Here is a 23147-nt window from a genome sequence, read left to right on the forward strand (position 1 = left end):
TGCTGAATAACTTCATATTTTTATCTGTAAATAATTTATGTTTTATGACTGTGTTCAAAAAAGTCAGTTTGTTCATGCTTTGCCTCCTGGCTGACGCAGACTCAAGTGGACAGCATTAAACATGGCCATTCACATCTAAAATTAAAATTCATCGTGAGTGCTCACATTCCAGTTTGGCCAAACTAACTCGGATATGTCACACGGTGAGTTGTGACCAATCCCAGCAGTTTGAGGCACAGTTTTCTAACCTAACAGATGCGATATTAAAGAAGAAAAGCATGCATGCTATAAAAATCCAGATCTGTGGGCTCGATCTGCTTTTAGTGTATTTACACCTACAGTTAGAGCCATAAAGGGTTGAGTTTGTTGTCCACAGTCATTTTAGGGGTCTGTCTAAATGGAGCCCTAAAAACATCTAATTGCTATATCTCCACTAAATTTGCATAATGTGCCTGTGTTGAAGTTTACTAGTGTCATAGAAATTAGAATAAAAAAACTACATAAAAGTGATTGACTTCTTTGAAAAGAAATCCACAAATAAACTTTATTATTTCTCAGCGAACTGGTAAACAAACTAAAGCTGTTTCAAACTTTTATGGACCATCCAGACCATTCAAAAGATTTTACTTTACGCCCATCTGCACTTTTACAGTCATCTATCTGTGCTGACATAATTACTAACATAAAGTTCTGGAAGGCAAGATGTCCAGAGTTCTGGCCAAGAACACTTGGAAATGTGGTGAAATTGAACCCGCAGCCTTCTGAATGCCAAACAACTTCTCATTCTTTATATTCATAAAGGAAAATCAGCTTTTTTGTGTGTATGCAGTGTTCAGTTAACAAATTAACATGGGGACCATGCAAAAATCACCTTTAGGAAGATGATTGTGTCCTCCTCCCTTATCCCTCTAATCATGATTTTCTTTGACCCTTAAATCCACTCAGTTTTGCGTAATGTATATTCAGTGCTTGGTTATGCACAAATGGAGGAGTTGAAGTATGTTAATTACAGACTGAAGATGGATTAGAGCTCTGTTTGTCATAATGAGGATGCTGTTCCCTTAAGACAACACTTTGAATTTTCAGGTAACGCTATATTCCTCCTACCATTACATGACGTTATGTGTATAAAGAGCAAAGTTCTGGATGCAAGCAAATATAACAAAGATGCCACAATTAGATCTGCTTCTGCTGAAATTGATTCGGTTCTTTTACTCTTTTCCACATCAAGGGACCAGAGTGAGATCAGGCATCTGGTCAGGACGCCTCTTGGGGGCCTTCCTTTGATGGTCTTCTGGGAATGTCCCAGTGGGAGGAGATCCCGAGGCAGAACCAGAACCTTCTGGCCCAGGAATGCCTTGGGATTCCCTTAAAGAAGCAAGAGGGATCTCTATGTTTTCCCTTCTGGAATCTAGAGTACATATCACAAAATCATACTAAAAATACATAAAATCATACTGTCATACAATTATGCCAATTTTGTTCAATGCATTGTTGAAATTTGCAAAATCCATCCAACCTGCCAACCGCCTCAACCATGTAGGAAATCCAGACAGTTCTCTACCTAATGATGCTCTCCAGCTGATTTCCAAAGCATTTTTGGTTTATTGTTGTCTGGGATGTCATTGAATTCAGAGGCTCATTCCAGCCAAAGGTTCTTTTTCTCTGGTGTAATCCATGAGCTACATCTCCTGAGCATTGTCCCTTTTTTGACAAATGAAGCTGAAGCAAGTCACATTACATCAGTCATCTGAATTGTTGTCTATAATGATCAACAGTTCTCCTCTGTGTTTCTTGCTGCAGTGCAGTTTCCTCTGCAGATTAATCGTTAATCTGCCACTTCTGTGACTGAAAAAAGATTTGACATTTGAAGCAAATACCAGCAAACTTCCATTTATGTTGATATCTTTCCTGGAAAACCATTTTCTTCCAGAACTAAAACTAAATAATCACAATATTAATAATAAAAAATGGTGACTGCTTGTGATTAATGTGAGGTATATTGGTTAAAATTTGCAAATGGTATGGAGAAACCGCTTATACTTGCGTTTGCAGTGTTTGGGGGAAATTCTAGTCGTGATTTTACAGAAGAGCTAAGGATTTAACACATTCGAATGACACAGCTTTTTATGAGCTGTGCGATGCTGTGAGAGCTCTGATGGATCCAGCAGCACATTGTCCGGAAAACCAAAAACAAACCATCTTCATCCTACCTCTGCCTGTTGTCTTCATCATTGTTTTCATCAGTAGTTTATCACTAGACTCTTGTGATCTGAAAAGAGCGTTTCCATTTCTGTTTTGTGAAATGCATCTATTTCTATACGGCTGAGAAACCGCCTCATCCTACTGCTAAAACCTATTGTGTTTTTCGAGATCGCCGTGTTTCCATTAAGCAAATTTATTTTTGTAATTTCAAATAGCCCAATTCTATTGTTAGTGAAAATGTGCACATAAACACACTCACACACTTTCTCAACTTTTTTCTGTCCAACAGGCAAACAAAGACCCGCTGTTTTTGACGGGGGTGACCTTCCCTTCAGAGTATCCTGACAGCCAAGACTCGCTGGTCAAGCTAACTGTGTATGATGCAAAAAACAAGAGCCAAGAATCAGTAAGTCAACACTTGTTGTTCTCCGCATGCACGCACGCAATTAAACATCCAGGCAGTGATGCGATGATGAAATGCATTTAAGACGAGCTGTGAAGCTGTCTCACTTTAGGTTTGGGGATGCTTTAAACTTTAAAGGAGATAAAGAAGCTTTAAGATGCAAGTGTCTGAGTAAAAGCTTTGAATAACTTTCAGGAAGCCTGAAGAAATATGAGAACACAGCACTTGAAAGGTTACAAGAAAAGTCTTGCTGCTTGCTACTAAAAGTAAGACGAAATGAGGGCTGATTCAAGAGTTCTGCAGTCAACTAAACTTCAAAATCTCAGTATGTGTTAATCTATCCTAGAGAACTGAGGTATGTCTTAGTGATCATTCCTTTCTGACACTAACCTCTGCCTGTGGCTTTGATAGAGAAGGTTATTCAGCCTGCAGTGAGCATCAGAGCGATGCAGCCCCTCCCTTGGGAAAACCATCTGTCACATACGTGGGAACTGAAAGGAGACCCGGACACAGAATCCAGAACAGGCCAGCCTGTGATTTAGACGTTTAAACAGAATTTATAACAAGCTACTTAGAGTGGGCGTGGGTTTCATCTTAATCAAGTAACGAGTTCAAGTCAAGATGCCAACATCTTAATTTGCTTGAACTTGCCATAAAACATTCATGAGCTTTTTTGACAATTAAAAGAGTTTATTCTGGCAGCGCTTGGTGTCTGAAAGACAAAACGGCGGCACAGTGCCAGCGGCAGCACGCACTGCCACTTTGTAATTCCTCTTTGTAATATTTAGTGTAAGTCAGTTGTCTTTGTACTTACAAGATAGCTGGAAAAAGTCAGATTAATTGTAGAAACTCAAATTTTCTTGTGGAGAATTTTCATTTCCAAAGAGAACTATGACAAGGTTTTGTTTTTTACCTTTGCTCATAAATGTTCATCCATGATCACATAAAGTCCACATGCAAATTTAATGGTGCACTAATAATAAACGGAGGTTGACATTAATAACTATAGGTTAGTTTGGCAAAAGAAAGCCAAAATATTATAATTTATTCAAATACAACTGTTGTGGCCTCTGACCTCACAAAATATTCACACACCAGTTTATCACACTTTGGCATCTGTGAAGCAAACAAACTTCTATGTGTTTTTACTGGATTGCAAAACACAGAATAGTGCAGTAATGTTTTAAAAGGGTAGTATTTTTCTGGCACATAGTGCCATTTTACAGCGCTATAAAGTAACAATGTTAAGTTCAGTTGTCATAAAAATGCTGTATATATCAAATCTGACTTAAAAGAATTTTGACTTTAATTTAAGGCCTTGAAATTGGGCCTCTGTCTCTTTAAAAACTGCCAGATTCCTCCTTCAGGATAATTACGTCATCGCTCATCTGTTAACCTTATAACAAAGTTTTTTTTTTGCCAACGTTTTACCAACGAGAAGTAGCTTGCATAATGAGCTTAGCAGTTCCACCAGGTGTTTGCTAATTGCTGCTGGCTAGTCTGAAGGAGCTGAGCGGGGGAGTCACAGGAGAGGGATGGTTCATGAGGCAGAAGCTCAGAAGCTTGAAAGCTACAGCTGCAAGGAGGAGCTGCGCCTCAAAGGCGGGGCTAGGTTCACTCTGGTATTTTGCACAGCTGAATGGTTGCCATGGGGATTAAAGGATTTTTCAAACATGCGTGAAAGAATCAAAAGAACACTCCATGTATGTTTTTGATGCAGACTTGCATGTATGAACCACAACAATAGGAAGAGCTGCTTGGGATAACAGAGATTTCCATGTTCCACTCACACAATCACATGAAATGAAAATACATTCAGGTTTGTGGTTGTATGGTCACAAAAGTTTAACATTTATGAATACCAATGGAAGATATCGTCTCTAAGGTCATTAAATTTGGTTCAGCAATGGAGTCAACGGATTGATTTACAGGGTGACAATGAAACATGTGAAATAATATTTAATTATGTTAAAGTTTAATGTTTTTTATACGATACTCCTGTCAGTTTATGTGTATTTATGTAGAACCACAACCAACAGAGTAATGTCTAGTTTCTCTCCAGTTTTTCACCTGTAGGAGACACTGCAGGCCTGTTTTGTTTCTAAAATAGACGTATTGTATCTGGAAGAAAAAGAGATAATACTGGGTTTAATTGTTATAAATCCTGGCAATCTCCTCTTTAACCTGTCTTGGGGCTTGTTCTCAGCATAATTCAGGCTGCTGAAAGGTCAATCGGCTGCTTCTGCAGGAAACAAGCATCCAGTTGGCATGGTTACGCAACACATATTTAGAAATACAAGAAGCACAGCAATCTGTTCAGCATGGAGCAATGTTCCAAAAGTTTCTGTTTTTCACATCTAAAATTTATGAGAAATGTAGATTTACACATTAAATGTTGTGATTGTTATCTGACAAATGACAAGGCAAGATAGTAGATGACATACATGATTTCATATGAGTAAAATGCAGTGATATGAGGGGATTGCTCACTCACTGAACTAATTAAAACTGTTTTTTTTACATGTTTGACCAACCTTGTGAAGCCATTGGTTCTTTAAACCAATAGCTTTTTCTGTAAACCTCAGATATCGGCATCAGTATCAGAAAAGCCAAAAGTGGATTGGTGCATTCCTAGATACAATAGTACATAGCGCTGCATCACGATATTTGACATGAAATATGATTTAGTAGCATCAAGAGATATTGTGCAATATTGTGATGTAAAACAGATGTCAATTAATGTATTATAATCACGGCATGATGAAACATGGTGAGTGTTTTTGGGTAGTTTAATAAGTAAATTCTCCTCGGAGCTTGCCTTACCTTAAGTAAGATTGATTTCTGGTTGTTGTTTTGTCTTTTCTTTGTCCTTCACTCATTCTGTGAACTTTTCAACACTTTTCTGTCTATTCAGAGCAGCGCTGACAGAAAACAGAACATTTCACTCCAGCTTTGCTCTCAAAATCAGGGCTCAAGGCAAAAGCAAAAGTCTTTACAGACAAGGTCCTGTTGAGCAGTTTCACTCTGCTGTTCACTTTCACTCTTTTCTCTCATTTCCCCCTTTTCCTGCTGCCTTCAAAAATAACTTTTGAATGATGGGCTGTTTCACGGCCTCCTGCAATACTAAGACAGAAAACACAGCCTTTCATAGTAGTTTCAAAAAATTGCCCTGTGTGGTGCCGCTGCAACACTTGAAAATCTTCCTTACCCCTTTCGTTTTCCTCTTTTTTTTTTTCTTTTTTTTTCCTGCGACCGGTTCCTGTGTGCTGTGGTTAGCTTTTAGATTTTCAGCTCCGCTCCGCTGGGCACAGCGTGCTTGTCTGGGTCTCATTAGAGACTCTTATAGTGACACAGGCATGACCCTGAACATGAGCTGGTACCATGCATCAGCCCCCAGTGGCTTCAAGTGGAAGATCAGAAATCTCCCAGTCCAAACCCAGTCATTTAATCTTCTGTTTTTTGTTGTTCATTTTCCTTGCAAACCTCAGCCTGCAAACTATTTGTGTATGTACAAAAACTGAGCATATTTCTTCCACATTTCTAGGCCGCTTGTTGCAGAAACAGTGTTCCTTAGAAGTAACTCTGCGCAGTGAAACTCAGACCGAAACAATCAGCAAAGCCCTGACATATTTCTGATAAACAAAAAACATACACATTTCTTTCATGAAGGATATCTTTGAAAGAAGTCCAATTTAAACGGTCCACAAATCATCTAGACAGCAAACACTTTGAAGGAGATTTTCCGGTCAGATGAAACCAAATTTGGACTTTTAAATCTAAAATCCAAAACATATTGGGGGGGAAAACTGTCAACCTGACAACAGATGGTGGCAGTGTCATGCTGCAGGGATAATGATGCTGGAAATCCTAAAACAGGAATCTGAAAGCTGAGGCTCTGGAGCCAACGGTGGCTTTTTGGACCTTCTGTCGGCCTGAATAACTGTTCAACATAGTTTGTCTGTGAAACAATGACAAATAGCTGTTTTAGCAGTTTTTCAGCTTTGTCCTGAAATTATTTAATTGAAGATCAACAAAAAATGACACTCATTTGGTTGGAAACTATCTGCTTTTTGAACGGATATCGACATCACAACAACAACAACAACAAAAGAATCCATACACTTTTAGCAAAGGTTTCATTTTTTTCTGGGTTTTGAAACCTTAAAATCTTAAAATGGAAATAAAACTATGCTTTTTAAAAATGATAAATTGTGTTTTTCAAAATGTTGTGCAGCATTTAAGTGAGTTTCATTTTGCTAGATGAAGGGCAAAAAAAATCTGTTTGTATTGTAAAAGTTGCAGAACATTTTCCTATAAGAACGTCTCCTGGAAGCTGCAGGTTGGCAACAAGGTCAGCTTAAAATCTGTGGCAAGACTGTAAAATGAACATTCACAGATGATTTCCCTCCATTCTAAGTGTGCTTAAGATATCTTACAAAGAAGCATGGGCAAAAAATTTAGTTGTCTAACTGAACAAAGTCAGTAGTGTGCCACACTTTTCAGATCTTTTTCTGCAAACCATTAAAAACTTTTAGCATTTATTGAAATTTTTCAAATTACTTCATTACTTTCTGTTATATCACATGAAATCACATTAAAATATTTTGTTATTGAATCATAACAATATGTGGAATTGTGGCGGTATGAATGTTTCAGTAAATTGAATCTCTAATAGTGGATTACAAAGTAAAGGCCTCATAGTTAAACCAATGAGAGAAGGACTCTGACATTTTCAGGGTTACAGATGATGGGCTCAACGTTTGCAGTGGACCGGAGCGTTTTATCGCCGGGTGGCTTCCCTCTGCCTCTGGCCTCCATTTAGATATCCTGAGATGACACCGCCTGCTGCATGCTCATGAATATTTAGGAGCACAGACAGAGCTGAGGAACTGATAAGTTGGAGAGTGGAGGTGTGAGAAGGAGCAGGACCAGCTCAGATTTCTCTCAGGTGGAAGTGATCCCACCCTCCAGCCTATAGCTGTCAGAGGCTGACAGGCCTGCCTTAGTTTGTCACTGATGTCTTAACTGCGGCTCGTCTTTGAAGGGCTCCCTGGGGCGAAGAGTCCTCGTTTGACTCGCATTCTGATCTTATTCTGTGTGAATGCTTTAGCGAGAGCGACTTATGTAAAACAATTGTATCATGCACTTACTCAGCTAAATATTTAAGCAGGGTATGATTCAAGTGTGACTAATAAGCTGCGTTTTGTCTCTGTTTGAAGAAGAAGAAAAAATCATCGCCATTTTAAGCAATTATGCAAACCATAAAATTCATTTAAGTAGGGCGTAATGTTATTTTATTAATAATTAAGTTTCTAATATCTAATAGCTTTTTCCTCTAAAGATTAGAGTAGGAATGAAGAGTTAGTTTCTCATGTTGCATTAAAATTCAGTCATTGTCTTTAAAATTCATGAGAACTCTGAACAAAGCTGTTCGGACAGGAAAGGATGAAAAGTCCTTACGATAAAAGCTCATAAAGAGACAAATAAGATTATTTTTTCTTGCTTGGCGCATTACATTGTTACTCACTAAACCTCAGAGGAGTCTCAGAGATGGACTGCTAATGATAGCCATTTTTTTCCTCTGTGAGCATGAACCTTTTACTGTACGTTCTTGTTTAAAGAGATAAAACAGTCGCCCCTGGGAGAGCTCTTGTCCCTAATGATGGCCTCATTTCCTGTCTTTTCTCGCTCCAGTTTGGGATAAATGCACAGTGCGGGTCCCGGTTTGCTTGGTGAGAATTTTTGATTCATCTTTGTGCGCCGTATAGTCTGACAAACATAAAGCCTAATCTGAGGTGAATGGGATAATGGTGCATGCCTGGTCATTTTCATAAAGAAGCATAAAAATATATTGAATGAAGTAAAACGCCACTCTGCTGTAACGGTTGTCTCTTCCTACCCACGGCCTGTGAGTACACACACACACACACGCACGCACGCACGCACGCACGCACSCACACACACACACACACGCATGCACGTACACACTCAGAAAATTGGATCAAGATTGTGTTTGTAAAATCCCCCCAACCCCAGAAACAAAAACAAAAACTGATTGGATGCGGTATTGTCTGAGTTCTTACAATAGGTCACTTGTTTATGGGTGAGATATTTTTCTGGAGGTAAAACCACGTCACCAGATTTTGTACCACCTCTGCTTTGAAAATAATTTACGTTTCGTTTGTTAGGTGTTTGGACTTTTAGCTTCTGTTATTTTCTTTTTTATAATTTCTTTGTTTGTGTTTTATGTCTTGCCATTTTAGTTTATTCCTTGTGTTCAACTATTCTCATTGTTTTGTGGAACACAATTTAACATCAGAAAAAAAAACCTGAAGTCCTCAAAACCTTCTTTTTGATCTAATATTTTACAAACTGAAGATTCCTCATTATAAATATCCACCTTTTTTTTTTACCCAACTTATGGGTTGTAGCATTTTTTAGATGTTTTATCAACTTGGAGTCTCATAATAAAGTGACGATAAATCCAAATCTGTTACTTGCACATTAGAATAACAGCTTTGACTATTAATGAGTAACAAAAAAATAAAACAAAAATCTCTCCAACTAAAAGACTAGCAGCAGATTTCTACATGATTAAACACAGGTTTGAAAAACACGGATTTCACAAGGCATGTTTTTTTTATAAACTTATCAAATTACAACACAAGTAAAGATCAATTAATAAAATATTCCATCCTGACATTTGGTAAAATTACCGTTTTAGAAAGTGACTAATTAAATTTTGTGCAGCTTACATTTTTTCACCTTTATCTAGTTATCCAGATAAATGTGCTGAAGGGGCATAAAATCCCAATTTATCAGGCGTACACTGATAACTTACACTCATACACATACCTCACAAAAAATATCAATACTCTTTGACATGGTTTACATTTTGTTACATCATAAACACAACCGGTAATATGTTTTGTTGAGGTTTTATATGGAACAATGTTGAAAAGATTTTAACATTTTTGTGGGTAAAAAAACTGAAAAGTGTGGTTTATATTTATATTAGACCCTTGAATAAATACAATTTTTGTTGTAATTACAGCTGCATGTCTTTTCTTGCTTATTTCTACCTGATTCCTTCACATGCAGGTTAACATTTCAGCAAATCACAGGATATATATCATTACACTGAGATGAAATCAGTCACAAGGGGAATTGATTAGCCAATGATGTGGTGTCTGGAGGTGGCAGATTGCTTAGGAGTATAAACATAGAGGGTTGCATGCCACACTTTTTAGATTTTTAGAAATCTAAAAAGTGCGGCAAAATTTCTTGTTGTTCTCCCATTTCAGATTATCCTCCATTTTTCATTGATTTATCACATAAAATCCAAATGAAATGACGTTTGTGGTTGTAATATGAATATGTAAAAACCTTCAAAAAGTATTAATACTTTTGATAATGATTTTATAACTGCAATTTCTTTGTTTTATTTTTGTTTTTTTCTTCTCAAATTGTACAAATAGTCTACTTCCTCACAAGTTGGGGAATCTACAGTCTTGGCCTGGAATGCTGAATGATTAATAAAAGTTCAGATCAAATAATGATGAATATTTTTAAACATTATTACATAATTCTAGCTCATAACGTTTCCTAAAATGACTTCCCACACTTCAGTGACTCCTTACTGTGTTTCTGAGAAACCCTTTGCAAATGTTTTTATCTTTCCACCTGATTTGACGACGTGCTCACTGGCGTATTTGCTCCGTCTCAGGAGGCGGTCTGAACAGCCACTGTTGCACGGTGAATTGTCACTCCAATTATGAACTGCTGAAGTATGGAGAATCCCAGCCTCGGTTAATCCTGCCCTGTCAATAATCATGATGTGCAAAAGACGCCGAGGTGACATATTTATGGCATAGCCACTTGGTTTTTGCTGGATGGATGTCAATGTGGTGGGAATTTTCTGTATGCGTAAGAGTTTACTGCAATAAAAGAAGAGCGAGAGGGGAATGGAAGCAGAGAGCGAAGCGAAGCACACACACATGCTCACACACACACAGTCATAGAAATGGTCTTTTTTATGAGAGGCAATCTCAGAGATACCCAAGAACAGTTTTGGTAGTGATTGGGTGGACAGCTCTGCAGTGATAACCTACGTGAGTAACAGTCCCCCGATAAGGACTGTTTCTTGTCTGATGGCCACTTTGCTTCCCTCACCATCATTGTGGGAATGTCAGCCAAAGTCATAAGTGAGGCAAAGTACCACTGCTCAGGCCCTAAAAGGAAAGACTTCCGACAAATGCTTAAACACAGCAGGCGAGAGCTGCAGGACGTTCCGCACGAATACTGGAAACATTCAGAGGTTCTGGCTGCCAACGTTACATTTATTAGTGGTAATGAAGAATACAAAAAACATCCAGGTTGTGTTTTTACATGTACATTATATTCAACCCTTGGGGAGGAAAATAGTGAGACTAATGATTAGAGTAATTCTCAGTTTTTAAATCCTACATGCCTTCAACTCCATGCCTTAGTTTGTGCATTTTTTTAGTTTGAGGTAAATTTTTTTTTTCAAAAGCTTTTACATTCATGTTTCATCTTTGCTTAATAACTAAACTACAGTAAACTTTTTAAATGAATTGCATGTACTTGTTTTGACAGCCCTAATTAAAACATACTCGTACTTAACATCAGTTGATATGTAATTCAAACGATGATTATACAGTTGAACTCAGCTGGTTCTTCTGCTTACACTAAAACACGTTCGCCTTCGGACCAGTCCTCTGCGCTCATGTTGCATTTTACCGTTATGGACAGGACACCTTTCATTCACCCACCCTGATGTTGATAAAATCCTACAGTAGCGTTAATTTGGGGCGGACCGCCCGCCGTGTGATTAATGGGTGCACTACTCTGCATCATCTGCCACATAAGCTCACAACTGTCTGATAGCCTAAGTAACTCTACGGAGCTCCACGGCACAGCTGGGGTTAAGAGACTTTCCCAGCAGCACGGCAGTTTTGGAAATGGAGGAGATGAGCAGCGTTGCTATTTAAATGTGTGGGAGATTTATTCTGATGAGATCAGGGATCAAGACGTTTACTCCCTTCAGTCTAAAGGTGTACCTGCACGGCAACTTTGAAAGAATCAACTTAAAGGTTAGGGAAAGAAATATAAAGCAGTGATAGCAAGAAGTAATTTACTGGCATTTCAAATACGAAAAGTACAGTTTTAGTGAGGCCTCATGGTAGAAGAGCTCTCTGTAGGAAAATGCCTCTGTTTCTCGTCAATCTTAAGTCTGTTCAGTGAAACACTGATGAACTGATTCTTATGGTGAACTAAGCATAAGTTAAAACTGATTGAGCCCTGATTTGGGCATCCTTTGTCTAAGTTTGTAAGAATAGATATAAGTAATAACAAAATAACAAAAAGGTCTCCTTCAAAATAAGATCTGCTTTCTTTGAGGAAGGGATAAGTTCAGATGAAGATTTGTAAGTGCATATATCAGATAAATTGTGAACCAATTACAAAGACTTCATAAGGAGGCAAATTAAATGTAAAAAAAGACACATGTCCTCCTTGAGGTGATTTAGCATCCATTTGGCAACACCATCTGGGTAACAACAGCAAGACAATAAAGCAATGACAACAAGCAGCTTTGCAACCACTAATTACACAACTCAGTGGGAGAAAAATGGCTTTGCCTTGTAGTAAAACCTGCCGGGCTCTTCTGGAAGGTGATGGTTGAAATGTGATGAGTCAAAGAATGGAGAGCAGTTAAAAAGGTAATGCTTCTTGGACTCTTCTTCAAGAAGCTTCGGTTGATTTTTCAGTGATTCTGGTTGGTTGTTTTGCACAAACATCAGTCTGCTTTATGCCCATTTTTTATTTTCAATAATGTTCCTTAAAATCTCTTTTGAACAGACAATGGAGGCATATTAGACTGCTTGTACGTTGACATGCCATCACTGGTCTGATGCAATGTTCTTGTTCCTTACCCAACTCTGTTTTGACTTGGAGTCTCTGTCAGACAGCAGGACTTGTGCAGCCCATTTAGCCTTGTACTGCATGATATTTGGCCACACTTTGACTTTGGCACAAAAGTGGTAAAATCCATCTTTCCTGTGGACAGTCTACAAGTTGACCTCATCCTAAAATAAATCTTGGCAGCTTTTAACTTTATGAATTCAGATAATATTTCTAATGGCGCCCCTCCAAAGTTTGGATGAGATTGGCCTTTCGCAAAATGTACAACTTTGACATAGTAATGAATAGAAGCCTTTCTTTGTCATGAAGTTAAGTGCTGGTTGTGTAGCTTAGCACAAGAAAATCCTGTTAGCTTTTCCACAACAGAGCCAAAGTAATGGCTAACCCAACCCGCACTGAGATCGGTTGACTTCCTGAAGAGGGAGTGTCAGAAGGTTCTTAAAGAGACAGAGGTCAATTTCAAGGAATCGGATACGACTCAGATGTCTTTTAGCTTGTTTTTAATATATACAACATTTTCATAACAAATTGAAGGTAACATAATTATAAAATGGCCTGTAAAATACATACTACCTCCTGATTTAATTTAAAACTCTGTCTTGTCCGGTTCTGTACAGTATTTAGTAAAAGTTTGCTAGAGGGTCCTGGCTCTGAATATCCTGAATTACATTATTCTACAAATGCCACTTTCAGAAAGTGAAGATATTCAGATTTATTTACCTGATTTACGATTTCTTTTAATATATAATCATTGTGATAAATTTAAATTATAAATTTTTTATAACAATGACAAATGCAAAGTTAGCTTAATAATAATTTTATTATCATAATCTACGTTCTAACAAAGTGCTGAATAGCTAAAAGATACTTTTTTAAAGAGCAAATAAAACAAGATGGGTTCAAAACAGATAAACAAGGAACACCAACAATCCTCAGCAACTAAAATTAAAAAACAAACAAACAAAAAAAGCTAAAAAGTTGCTACTGGTAGAAAATCAAGAATGCTGCTAGTTTTGAATCTTTATTTAGTTTCTGTCTCTAAATATGCATTGATTTGTACTAAACTCATAACAAAAAGGTAAATGATAGGAGTTTGTTGGTGAGTTCACAGACCAGAAGGCTGAATTTTTCAGCATGTCAGTAGTCTGGACCATTCCTAGAAATTCTGATTGAATTTAATTACTGGCCAATTGATCGGTGCATCAGCAATAATAAATAAAAGCTAAACTGCTTGAGTTCATCTCAAGGTCTTCTGATGGAAAATAAAGTGAACTCTGCATGCAACTCACCATATCGTCATGCAGATCCCCTATAGATACCATCAAGTATTTGATGCTGGAGTAAAATGCCTCCAGACTTTCCAGGAAATTCTGTCTTTGCAATAACCTCCAAAACCCTTTCCTTGTATAATCCTTCTCCAATATCCTCAAGGTGGGATTTGTCTGGATCATTTTATTGCGTGTTTTTCGTTTGAGAATTTAATCACATATCTTCTTCACCAGACAGGCCTAAACGTGACCCATTGTAACCTCCCCGTCGACTCTCTAATCGTTTTATTGGTGGTTGTTAGTGTCACCTGGAAAAGCAGATTATTAGCTAAATAAATTACTGGGTCACAAGTGAATTAGATGACTGGCTGACTAATCTCTCCTCTCTCTCTTTCTTGAAAAAAACTCTCACTCATAGTTTCTTTCCTCTTTTAGAGAGAGAGAGAGAGGAGGAGAGGAAACCACTTGAGAAATCCCCTCCCTGCCTCCCTTCCTGTGCCTTTCTGCAGTGTAATGGTTTCCTTTAGGAGAGACACTGGTGGAAAGTGCTGATGCTTGTTGGCTAGATGTGTGTTTGTGTAAGGGCAGCTATTTTCCATGGCTAACTGAGCTCCTGATGATACTGGAGTCAAGTCAGAGTCTGACATGTTGTGTAAGTAAACCTCAAGAAGCATTTGCAATCCTGGGTTCTCTGTAAAGTCACGCTATGTGGAACATTTAAAACCTGGGTTCTGTCGTGTAACTGGGCTATTAAAAAGTTAGAAACCAACCCAGTTTTCTGGTTAAAAGTTGCCTTCATCTAGACTTCTGCAAGGAACGTCTTTCATATATTTCTTTGGGTTTGGATTTTTCCTTCATGTTCTGTGCAGTCTTTAAACAAAACAAAGTGTCAAACTAAAATAATTATCTACAGTTCAACTGTAGGTTCAAGTTCAACTTCTTCTTTGTATGAGAAGCATCAGGTATGATCACTATTAGTATCTTTTTAATGCAGGACAAGACAGGAGGAGCTGCAGCCGATTGTTGGGGTTGACTGGCTGATTTCTAGATTTATTTATTCCACATTTTAAATATGCTTGTGTTTCGTACTTTTAGTGCACTGCTTTTAACTGTTTGACATATTGAACTATATTTAAAAAGTTTTAAAGCATTTTGGTATTCAGTCATTTCCCTTGTGTCTGAACAGTCCTACAGTGAATACATAAACTTACCTGGCCTTTTGACATTTCATGGAAAGCCATACATGAACCTTCAACCAAATCTACCTTCCTGCATTTGAAGGTCTGTTCATCTTTACAGTAATTTCAGACTAATCATTCACTGTCCATTTTTAGCCTAGCAATTTACTCCTATTTACCGTATTTTCCGCACTATAAGGGGCACCGCATTATAAGGCGCATAGAGTAGACGCTTCAGTTTGGGTTGCCAATTTGTTCCGTACTCTATTATTACACATCCACATTTGTAAAGAAATTGTCCCCGAGTACTTTATATAGTAGCTGCCCCAGTCGTTGTTTCACTCACGTTGTTGGTGTTGTGATATTGCGCCCAACTGCTTTCTGGGTAACACAGACCAACTGACACGCTGCCGCTGCAGCCTCTGTCTCTCTTCCCCTCCCTTCCGCCCCCCTGGCTTTAAATGTATTATCAAACTTTATTAACAAACCAGCGTTCTGACAACTATCCCAGCATGCACTGCGCACTTCTTCTGCGGGGGAAAATGAAGTCGGCGGCTGCTTACCGTAGTTGCTAGACCTGTTGTGGCTCAATATTCATCCATATATAAGGCGCACCAGGTTATAAGGCGCACTGTCGGCTTTTGAGGAAATTGAAGGTTTTTAGGTGCGCCTTATAGTGCGGAAAATACGGTAATCAAACTGAATCATTAAAAGCTTTTTTCTGGTAGCCAATTTCATCAACTGTAGAAACCATACAAAGATATTTCCGTGTGCATGTCACAACTAACTTGAATTTATGAGTCTATTTTACATGACCTTTCGAAGTATTTATTTTTAATTCTTTGCAGAACAATGACAAGAAGAGAGTCAGTGTTAAAAGGAAAGCCACAGGAAGTCCTGTTTTCAGTTTTTCATATGCCACATAAAGAAAGGTTGTGGTGTTGCAAAACAAAGCCAACACTGTACATCACTCTGAGTGTACCTCCTCATTGGGAAACACGGCAGTGGCAGCATCATGGCATTAGAAGGCTTTTCTTCAGCAGGGACAAGGCAGCTTTTCAGGAGTGTGAAGAAACATGGAGCTGAATAAAGAGCAATTCTTGAATAAATCTTGTTAGAGGCTTCAAAAATATTTCTAATTTTTCATAATGACCTAGTCAAAGTTAAGATCTAAATCCAGCTGAAAATCTTGACTTGATGGAAGTTGAATTGATGTTTACAGATCTCTCCATCCAATTTTCCTAAACTTGAGCTATTCTGGAGAAAAAAGTAGCAAAGAATTCAACTTCTAGATTAAAGCTGTATATTTATTGTTGTATTTGACTCGTTTTATGCAGCAGAAGACAAAAAGCTACTGATCAAGAGAAACCGTGTTGAAACACGTCTTTTGTCTTGTATGTTAATATTTCATGGCAGTTCCACTTGAAGCATCAAACTTTAGTCATAAACAATTTATTTTTCTTTTCCAGCTGCGTGCAGATTGAAGTTTATTAATAGATAAAATGACATGTTGTCTTTTTCCACCATCAGCCACAAAGAATACTGAGAGATCAGATCAGTTCAGAGAAGCAGAAGGTTTTTTTTTTTATCTCTGCCTTGTTCTCGTCCTGCTCAGATGGAGTTATGATAATCATAAATCCACCTAAACTATTTCCTCTCTGCAGACCTAAAGAGGATTGAGGGATTATTTTTTGCTTCCTCCACAGAAATACGTATGTATTTGTTGTGATCTTATCGTTATTCACAAGAGTGCACAACAGCGACTGCAATATGCTCTTTCTGCATCTTGTCAGTGAGCTATCTTAAAGTCACCAAGGACAAGTTCTTTCACATAAGCTGAATGTTTAGTACAAAAGGCTCTTTTGTTGCGTTTTCTATGTGAACCAGTAAATGTGTCATTTAGCCATGAAATTTGACTGTGGTGTGCTGTGAAACAAAAATATCTAGGGGCTGTTGCACCTCTCCCGCTCCTTCCTCCATCTCGTTGTTTACCCGGTAAAATGCGGCGAGCGAGTCTCTGCGTAGACTCAATTTGTCGTTCTCAGTAGAAATGTTTTTTGTATTAAAGTCCCACTTACAGTGCCTTTGGATCACAAGCACTGAACGAAACAATCCACAAAACTAGAAACTTTGACATTTTAGAAAAAGCAATCAATACAAAAAGACATTTTCTGAAAATAAGATGGACAAACAAGTTTTAAAAAAAGACTGGGGAACAAGGCTAGAAAAACAAGAAAAATACAATACTTTATAAAAATATTTATATGCTTACTTGTACATACAATATGTCTGCCACACCATGCAGAAAGGTGTTCCTGAACTGGAGGGCTGCATCCTAGGTACATAAAGGAGCGTTATCACAGATCACTGCTGTTATTTGGCCAGTTTATCTCATTTGAAATAACATTCCTGCTGTAGTTTGCTGTTGTCTTTTTTTTAACTTCTCATAAATAGTTTGTTGTTTGTATTCAGAAATATACTGTACATAAACATTAACATTTTTTTTAATCACCCTACTTAGTTAGGGTTAGGGAAGTATTCACACTCCTCCAACTTACTCACTTCTTAACAACCGAAAATGTAAATATGTGAAGCACTAACACATAGAGCAGTAAAAATATCAAATGGAAGGAGAATTAGGTGTTTTTTTGGCCATATTGAAATTGGTTTATTTCGCAAAACTGCAATGGACAAAACCTTTTATGCGTCACATGATCAACAACTGGATGTTACCGCTGGCACAAACCACAACGAAGAAGACAACAGGAAGTACCTGTAGGATGGTGGCATGGCTTTTTTTATGATTTATCGCATAAACAAACTTATTTCTGTGTGACTTTAATTACGTTTCTTATTTAATGTAAACACAGCAACTGCAAAATTATTATTTTTTGACATTAGCGGAATACCAACAAAGTTTTACGCAGATTTGTCATGGAAACGCAGCTACTGTCACCTAAAATGTTTAGAAAATATGTTTTAGTTTGCGGTTTTCATGTGACAAAGGTAAAAGGGTTTGAAGGTGTGAATTCTTTTGCAAGTCTTTTGAGTCAAACTTCAGCATTTTGTTCGATACCTATGGACTTGAGGGATAAATCCTGAGTGTTTTCCTGCCGCCTCTGGTTACAACTCACCGGTTTCCAACATGTGTGTTCAGTGAACGCTAGATTTAACCGAAGCCACTAAAGGGATCAGACTCTGTAGATCTTCTGGGACATCAATCTCTGTCTTTCTGCCTGTCTTGGCTGTTAACCACCTCTGGGCTGCACCACTGATCTCTGTAATTGTCTCCCATTCTTCAAAGGGAGCTAAGAGTTGGTTTGATCCGAGCTGTTTGCTTTTACAGCCCCTATAGCCCTGCTCTCTAAAGAAGAGAGCTATCAACCTCTTCAGGCACGAGTTAGCATATTATAGAACCATTATTGTGTGTCTGAGCATGCGAGTGCTAAGGTGCAAGAGACCCAGCACACTTTCGCCTGTTTAGCCTCAGGGAGAGATTGGAGCTCCTCGATGTTGCAGAGAAATATTTTCTGCAGGTTTTGTTGGAGCGTTAATACAAAAACCTCTGAGCCGTTTCTGCATTCTTAACAACATTAGAGGATTTCTGCTTATCTGATGGCATGCACCTAAAGCCTGAAATAAGTTAAAGCAGCAGATACAAAGTTAAGTTTAGCATCTTGTTTAGCCAACATTTGCACAACTTATTTCCTTCTCTGTCTTTGTGCACTTTGACTTAAAGTGCAGAGTCACAGACAGGGAAGTTCCAAACCACAAGCTTCCATCAAACGAAGCAGATAGCAGCTTGCAAAAAGCTGCTCCAAATTAGCACTTGCAAAGCGTATTATTTTAAAGGTCCTCTGTGGCAGAATCGGTGTCAAATGACCACAACGTTGCTATCCTATAATTTAAACCCCGGTCCTCGGGTCGCTAACGGGCTCTTGAATATGGTGGTACAGAACTCCTAGCGAGTCGTGTTCACAGACTGAGCGAAGGGAGCCTTGATTTTTATCACCTAGTCTGCAGTGGGGTAAGCAGTTAAAGTTTATAGACCAGAGAACAGTGTGGGGGGAGCCATTGGTAGTTGCTCCAATGCATTAAGAGCAGACTGCAGCGTTTGCCTGCGAGACAAATATGCATGACTGTAGAAATCTGATCTTCTATTTTAAAGGTACTTAAACAAATCCTTTGAGCCCTGTGTAGCACCTTCCTGAATGCCTCTGCAGGAAAAAAAATAAAACAGGGATTTCTCAGTGTTGGCAGGTCACCAAGGAGAACAGCCTGAACATGATGAAGTAAGCAGTAAAGGCAGGGAAATGTGGAAAACTAATAGAGTGGTAGGAAAAGATTCATGTTCAGGGACATGCATTGACAGGCTGAAGAATGCCTGAATGGAAGCCTGGATATTGGGGCTGTGTTGCTACTCCTTGGATCTTATTTGACAGAATCACTGATCCTCTGGAAGCACATTGTTTTCTGAGGAAAGGTGAGATGTATGCATGAAATGCAGCACAGTGTCTGTTGTTTATGGCTCTGTAGATCTCATCCAATATCTGCAGAAGACAGAATGTGAAAGCAGTGTCTCCTGGAGGACTGCAGTCTTTCTGCAGCCAGCTGTCGGTGAGCATTTGCTTCTGTGGTTAAAAAATGAGGCAGGTGTTAATGCTTTTAAAAAAAGCAAATAGTTTAGATCTGAAATAGCTTTAGTTAAAGCGTCAGTGTGGGGAAGGATATGATGTTTTATAAAACTTAATTTAGTATGCATAGCACAAATGAAATAGTAAAAAGTTAAAAAGGTAATTTATCAGATGAGAGTTTGAAGGAATTGGGTGTAGATGCAGTCGTGCTGATTTTGACATCATGGCTTAGTTGAAAAATGGTATTATGCCAGAAAATAATTTACTCGGTTTTTGTGGATAATGAAATTTCTCAGTGACAACTGAGGGGGTTCCCTTTTTTTATAAGATAAGGCGGAAGACTTAAAATAAAGACCTAAAATAACCAAACTATTAAACATAGAAATAATGTTGCTGAGTAAATGTTTTGGTAGTGGGGCAAAAGTTGTGTTTTTGCATACTAGCAATTATTTAAATGCATTTTAAACCTTTTAGACAATTCTGTTGGTAAAATATCTAATTTTACCAACAGAAGAAGTCATCAGTTTCTGCACTAAGACAGGTCTGATGATCTTAATGCCTGGAGTAGATCACGGTTATGAGTTTTCTCCACCTGCTTTATGAGAGGGTCAATATTATGTAAAATCTGCTTTTTTGCGCTTTACATCAGGTTACAATGTTATTTCCTCATCAAAAACGTACCTGGAGAGCTGCCTTGCTTCTTTCACGCATGTTTGAGAAATCCTTTGGTCTCTATGGCAACCATTCAGCTGTGCAAAACACCTGGGTGGACCTAGCTCCGCCTTCAAGACGCGGCTCCTCCTTGGAGCAGAGTTTCAGGAAGAGCAGACTGTTTTAAAGAGACAGAGGCCCAATTTTAAGTCATATTTGATACATATAGCATGTTAAAACAAATTAAGGTAACATAGTTAGTTGATTATGTGCCTGGAAAACACATCATTCTGCCCCTTTAAGACCAGCAGTCCAACATGCCAATACTCTATTTTTCTTTCACTCTCTGACATCAGGGGTAAGTTTACCCCCTTCTCTTCACTTTAAGCTGTGATATACCTCTAAATGTTTACAAATTTGAGTTTGACTTAACCCAGGGTTTTTTGTTTCTTAGTTTTTATCACCCATCAAGTTGCTGGGTGTAGTTCTGTTGTTTTATTGTTGTTTTTTTACAGACCGTCCCACCTTTTTCCTGAAGCTCCCTTTGATAAACGGTGAAATTTTTGATGAATTTTCTGATGGTGAGCTGACCAGGTCCTGCATCTCTGGAAAATAAAGTGTTTTACTGTTTTGTTTCTCTTTTCCCAAGAGTGTTGGATTTGGTTAGTTGCCAAATGTATTTTCTGTTCTGGTGTCCAAGTAATTCAATTTTAGACTCATTCATCCAAAGGACATTATTCCAGACATCCTGTACTTTGTCTCCGTTGTCTTTGCCAAACTTTAGTCTAGCCTTCATGTTTTCCTCGGAGAGCACTTTGCTCACTTCCCATCAAAGTTATGGTTGTGCTTTTTGGCTGTACGCACTTACATTTTCAACATTAGCAACATTTTAGGTCTTTATGGAGACCCATCTTGTGGTCTGCTTTCAGGGTGAACTTTCTTGAATAACAAGACCTGAGGAAGCCGGCAGTGGATTTGAATATCCTCCACTTGTAGACCATTTTCCATACAGTGAAATGGTTCATTCCAGATTATTTTTGATATCTCTTTAAATGTAACATTCAAATTCTGATGTTCCAAATGTTCTAAAATAATCACATGACATACAAGACCATGTGATTTTAGATAGGAATAAATCAGGGGATGTAATAATTTTCTCCTTTCTTCACAGAAATGTTTCAACTACATTTATATAAAAAAAATACATATAACGTCTTTTGTAACGTGACAAAAAAATGGCACAGTATATACATAGAAGTTGATAAAAGTTGTTACAACACTGTCTGATAAATATCTACGGTGAAGGAAGGCAGTGCAGCAAGTTGGATTAAGCTCAAAAGTTATTAAAAAATGGTAATTACTCTGATCAATCTTGTTTTAAAGACGAGGAAAATCGTCACCACAAAGCCTGAAGTTGCAGAGTCTGCAAAAACCAACAGTTGTGTTGCTGCCAAAAACTTTAACTACAACTGTAGGTTACATAAACCATTTCCAGTCCAGCAGTTCCAAGCATATGAGGAACAAACCATGGAGATATTAAAACCATGTCACCAACCTTCTCATGCCAATATGTTAAAAAATGACTCACATTGACCTATACAGATGTTGATCCCAATTTATCATACATCCTTATGTTTGTCTGTCTTTTACTACAAAGAGGCAAGAAGTGCATTGTAAGTATTTATTATTCCCTTAAATATAATTTTAATCCATTTACTTGCAGATTCTCTTACTTCTTGCTTTCATAAGGTCTTCAATACCAAAGGTGTAATAATGAAAATCAAGTTATTAATAGTAATTACATTTACCCTTATATTTCTTTCTTCATTGACATTGTGGGTTATTAATTTAACAAGTCCCTGCAATCCTCGATTACCTCTAACATTGTAGTTTTAATCTCAACATTTTAATGATCCATGCGGTAAAAAGAGCTTTTATCATATTGCTGGATCTAGACTTGTTTCAGACTGGACGTTTTAACACCACCTACTCATGTCTGACTGCTCTGTTTAATAAAAGCTGCCATTGCTTTACATGAGCAAAGAAGCAAAAGCACAAAAAGATAAGTCAATTAAGAGCTCAGACCCACACACAAAAACTTTTTAAATAAAGTTTTAAACATATAATGTAGGTTTTTTTTTAAATAAAAAAAATAAAATGAAAAAAAAGAAAGAAAATTGCATGTACAGGCAGTATGAAACGTAAAATAACACATCAATTTTTTTTCTAAGTGCAAACGAGTATCGATATTAAGATGAATCTGCCTCACGCGTTCCTTCGCCCAAACCCTTCACTCATCACAGCTCACAAGCCCAGTCCTCTGGCTCTCCAGTGTCATGGATGATCTTAATGTTGTGTAATCAGCATAAGATAAGGCGCAGAGCGGCGCTCCCACAACAATGAGCATATTCTCCAACAAAAGGATGCATTTGGTTTATCAGGGACGTTGGCTACTAATGGTTTATAGCGTCTGTGAATGTGAGCACATGAATTTCTGTCTGCACTAACAGAATAAACATGCTTCTCACATTGTTAAACTGACATCTTTAGAAATATCCTTCCTAATAAAGGCACTTATTTTCACATATATTAAAACAAATCACATTGCAGTTTACTCGCCACCTCTCTCTTTATTTGGTAATTTGTGACATGTTTTCTTTTTAAAGTTGGCAGCAATGGTTTAGAAAATAATTTTCCTGAAAACCTTGCAAACCTTCTGACTCTCAGTAAATATTTCAGATACATGGACTAACAAGTTTTAATCATGTAAATATAAAAACACTTCCAGTTCTTTTCATTGCAAAGCAAGTTAGATTCATTCCAGGTTTTAACATATTTCCACCATTCTTGTTTGAACATAAACATA

General features: G+C 37.8%; 1 protein-coding gene across 4 annotated transcripts in view; it reads left to right on the forward strand.

The window, feature by feature from the left end:
* Positions 1 to 23147, forward strand: part of inpp4b (inositol polyphosphate-4-phosphatase type II B) — a 196229-nt gene that overhangs the window by 37465 nt on the left and 135617 nt on the right. For all 4 annotated transcript variants that reach the window (XM_017306762.1, XM_017306766.1, XM_008419948.2 and 1 more), the window contains one exon: positions 2495 to 2611. In XM_017306762.1, coding sequence (XP_017162251.1) covers positions 2495 to 2611 — 117 coding nt within the window. The remainder of the gene's footprint in view (positions 1 to 2494; positions 2612 to 23147) is intronic.

Source organism: Poecilia reticulata, linkage group LG1 (genome assembly GCF_000633615.1).
Source record: "Poecilia reticulata strain Guanapo linkage group LG1, Guppy_female_1.0+MT, whole genome shotgun sequence".
Lineage (NCBI taxonomy): Eukaryota > Metazoa > Chordata > Actinopteri > Cyprinodontiformes > Poeciliidae > Poecilia > Poecilia reticulata.